The sequence below is a fragment of the Cicer arietinum genome, chromosome 5 (assembly GCF_000331145.2).
Source record: "Cicer arietinum cultivar CDC Frontier isolate Library 1 chromosome 5, Cicar.CDCFrontier_v2.0, whole genome shotgun sequence".
Lineage (NCBI taxonomy): Eukaryota > Viridiplantae > Streptophyta > Magnoliopsida > Fabales > Fabaceae > Cicer > Cicer arietinum.
This window is the reverse complement of record NC_021164.2, coordinates 58,402,918-58,406,051: the sequence shown is the minus strand read 5'-3', so window position 1 is coordinate 58,406,051 and position 3,134 is coordinate 58,402,918. Positions and strand designations below refer to the sequence as shown.

Genomic DNA, 3,134 nt, shown 5'->3' with positions numbered 1-3,134 from the left:
CAGTTAATAAATGAATTGCATTATAACCACATTATTTTAACAGATATTTAAAATTGATTTAGATCCAATTATGGATTTTGACATCTTGCATCTGTCAATTGTGAGCATTGGAGCTATGGTCACATGTATCATGGTAGTTGCAGCATGAACTATTTTTTGTGGAAAGTGCAGCAAACAAAGAGAAGTAAATACTGAATACACCTCGTAATATTCATGAAACCAGAAAAATGGAAACCCCTTCTATATACAATGGGAATCACAGATCGATCAAAATAGACAAGAAGGAAGGCTAAACTAACTCACTAATAAACCTAACTAACTAAATCTAATAAAACTAAAAACAGAGAAACCAAAAGAGATAGCAAATAACAAATTCAGTTAAATTGGGCCAATTTGCTCATAGAATGTGAAGTACAAGTATGCTTTCGATATTTTATTTTTAGTTAAATAACACTCTTGAAAGTTAGCTTTTGGTAATAATCATCTTTTCTGAGGAGTTGTATGAACAATCACCAAAATTTTACTGATCAGTATGAAGTTGTTTAGTGGATATGTGTATTTCTCGTTTGCTAATGCAGGGATTGAGAATTATAAAACTGGGAAATATAAATCATGTGAAAAACACAATTTCAATTTGCAACCATAGTTTCAATCATAGTTTTAAATGCAACTAACTTTTGTGGATGCCACTGACTTTTGTGGCCAACCACATTGATGTGGCGTATTGATTAGTATTGATTATACAAATATTTAGCTTTGTTTTGTGTGTTAATTCCTCAATTTTTGTAAGAAATATATTTTGACTAATTCAAAGTTTACTAAAAAAAATTCCTCTTATGAATCAAATTTGAGTACTACCTCAATAATCCAAATTAATCACATCATTCTAACTTTTTTTAGAATTAATGCTTAATTGAAATTTTAGTCCCTTTATTTTTACTGATTTATGAACTTGGTCCTCCTATTTTAAAATTCGATAATTTTGGTCTATTCTTCTGATTTTTTAACTAAAAAATAATGATGTGAGATGATTTAAAAAACGTGACATGTGATATAACGATGTAGAATGATTAACACTCATAAAATTGGAATAAAATGCCGTAAAAACTTAGCTTTCAACTTTGAACATTTGTTATATTTTTTATTTAATTAATGACATATGAATAATTAATGCATCTAGATGGTTCTATATCATATAATTGTATATCATGTCACTAAAAATATATCAAATTGTCATTTTTTAGTTTAAAAGTTTGATAGATGGATCAAAACTGTCGACTTTTAAAATAGGGGAACCAATTTCGTAAATTGATAATAATAATAAAGGCACAAAAACTACAATTAAACATACAGTTAATTAGTTGATAGTTGTCTTTCCCACTTTTCACATGTACCATAGGATAAAATTCACCTTACTATATTAAAAACAATTTACACACAACATGAAACAGTTTATTTTATAATATATTGTTTCAACCATGACAGTATACAATTAGACGTTACATACATCAAATTTGTATCTCTCATACCCCAGACAGACATCTTGGAAAGATAACTGGATAGACAAAATTCAAATAGAAACATTAATTCATAAATCTAAGCAGACATCGGCAAGAAAGCTCTCCCAGGCTCACGATTGGCCAAAGGTCCATGGCACCCAAGAACCTGAAGAAAAAAAAACTCAGTCAATTCCATAGTAAACATCTCCCACAAATATAAGAATGATATAAAACTTAAAAATAAAAATACTTACCTTGGCATTTACCCCATCCGGCACAATTCTGTTTTCAGATTTCAACTTCAAGTACTCATCTTGACTCAACTTAGTAAATCCCCTAAAAAATTCAAAATCAACAAACATAAATCCCCTAAACACAAATGATTATGAATTGAGAAAATAATGAAATTTAAAAAACAGTGAAGAATCCTTACCACTTTCTACTGACAATGATTTTCTGACGACCAGGGAACTTAAACTTAGCACGACGAAGAGCCTCGTGAGCATGAACGCCATTCCCACTCTTACACCTAACCGACATAAGCACCTGACCAATACTAACCCTAGCACACGTCCCCTGCGGTTTCCCAAACGCGCCTCTCATCCCAGTCTGTAACCTATCCGCCCCAGCGCACGATAGCATCTTGTTAATTCTGAGCACGTGGAAAGGGTGAACCCTCACGCGCAAGTGAAACGCGTCTTTCCCAGCGAATTTGGACATGTACTTGTTGCACGCGATTCTCGCTGCTTCTAATGCTTCGCTTGAAACGTTCTCTTTCTCCCATGATACTAAGTGAACGCAGAAAGGGAATTCGTCTACGCTTTTTTTCTTCATTCCTACGTCGTAGATTCGGATTTTTGGATCTGGTACTCCGCGGCAGAAGCGTGACTTTGGATATGGTTTGTTCTTTATCTGACGGTAGCATCTCGCCGGTCCTAACCAAAATCAACATGTTCATATTACGGTTAGTTATCGTTACATCATCTACTCAATTATTACTTGAAATGAAACTAAGTTTCGTCATTTAATTAATTCATTTTGAGAAATTAGAAAGTTTTTGTTGCTTACTTCTTCCCATGGTTGATTGTTTTTGTTGCTGAAAGAAAGATTGAAAATGGAGGGAAAGGGTGAGAGGTTGGTGTTATTTTTATAGTTACGCGTTTGTTGTGTGATTGCATATGGGCGTGCGTCATGTGTTCAGAAAGTGGGCCAACGCGTAGATATTTGGATTAGGCCCGTTTTCAAGCCCAGAATGTTCCAGAAAGTTGGTTAGCTTGTTGGACCCGGGATCTTTTGAGGCCTATTACCAACAATACCCCACCGACCTTGTTTTTTATATAAAAAGATTAATAATAATTTACAACGGTTTCATTAAAAGAAAATTGTAAATACCAATATAAGTAAAAGGTTTAGGTTCGATCTTTAGTATTTGAGATGAATAGGGAAAATTATGTTGGGATGCCTTCTTATTGTGTCTAACAATATATTGAAGAAGGAAAATGTATTGTATCACGAAATGATACAATACAATTTTATCAAAAGTGATCTAGCAAAAGTTAAAATCAAATATTTAGATTCGTTAACCATTCTTGTATAATAAATTAGTTTCTATATTGACTAGTTATTACTTCATGG

The 3,134-nt window shown here is 32.8% G+C and overlaps 1 protein-coding gene across 1 annotated transcript; it reads right to left on the bottom strand.

The window, feature by feature from the left end:
• Positions 1-1,396: 1,396 nt before the first annotated feature.
• On the bottom strand, positions 1,397-2,688 carry LOC101513391 (large ribosomal subunit protein uL16-like). Its single transcript, XM_004500338.4, has 4 exons — positions 2,568-2,688; positions 1,933-2,434; positions 1,754-1,835; positions 1,397-1,665 (listed from the first exon to the last, which is right to left on the bottom strand). Exons 1-4 carry the CDS (start codon positions 2,575-2,577, stop codon positions 1,597-1,599), a joined length of 663 nt encoding a protein of 220 aa, XP_004500395.1. The 5' UTR covers positions 2,578-2,688; the 3' UTR covers positions 1,397-1,596.
• Positions 2,689-3,134: the final 446 nt, after the last annotated feature.

Bases quoted from the DNA above. Each gene is read 5' to 3' on its own strand.
- LOC101513391 (XM_004500338.4), bottom strand. The intron at 1,836-1,932 runs GTAAGGATTCTT...TGAATTTTTTAG, and splicing joins ATCATTGTCAGTAGAAAGTG to GGGATTTACTAAGTTGAGTC. The intron at 1,666-1,753 runs GTAAGTATTTTT...TTTTTTCTTCAG, and splicing joins CGGATGGGGTAAATGCCAAG to GTTCTTGGGTGCCATGGACC.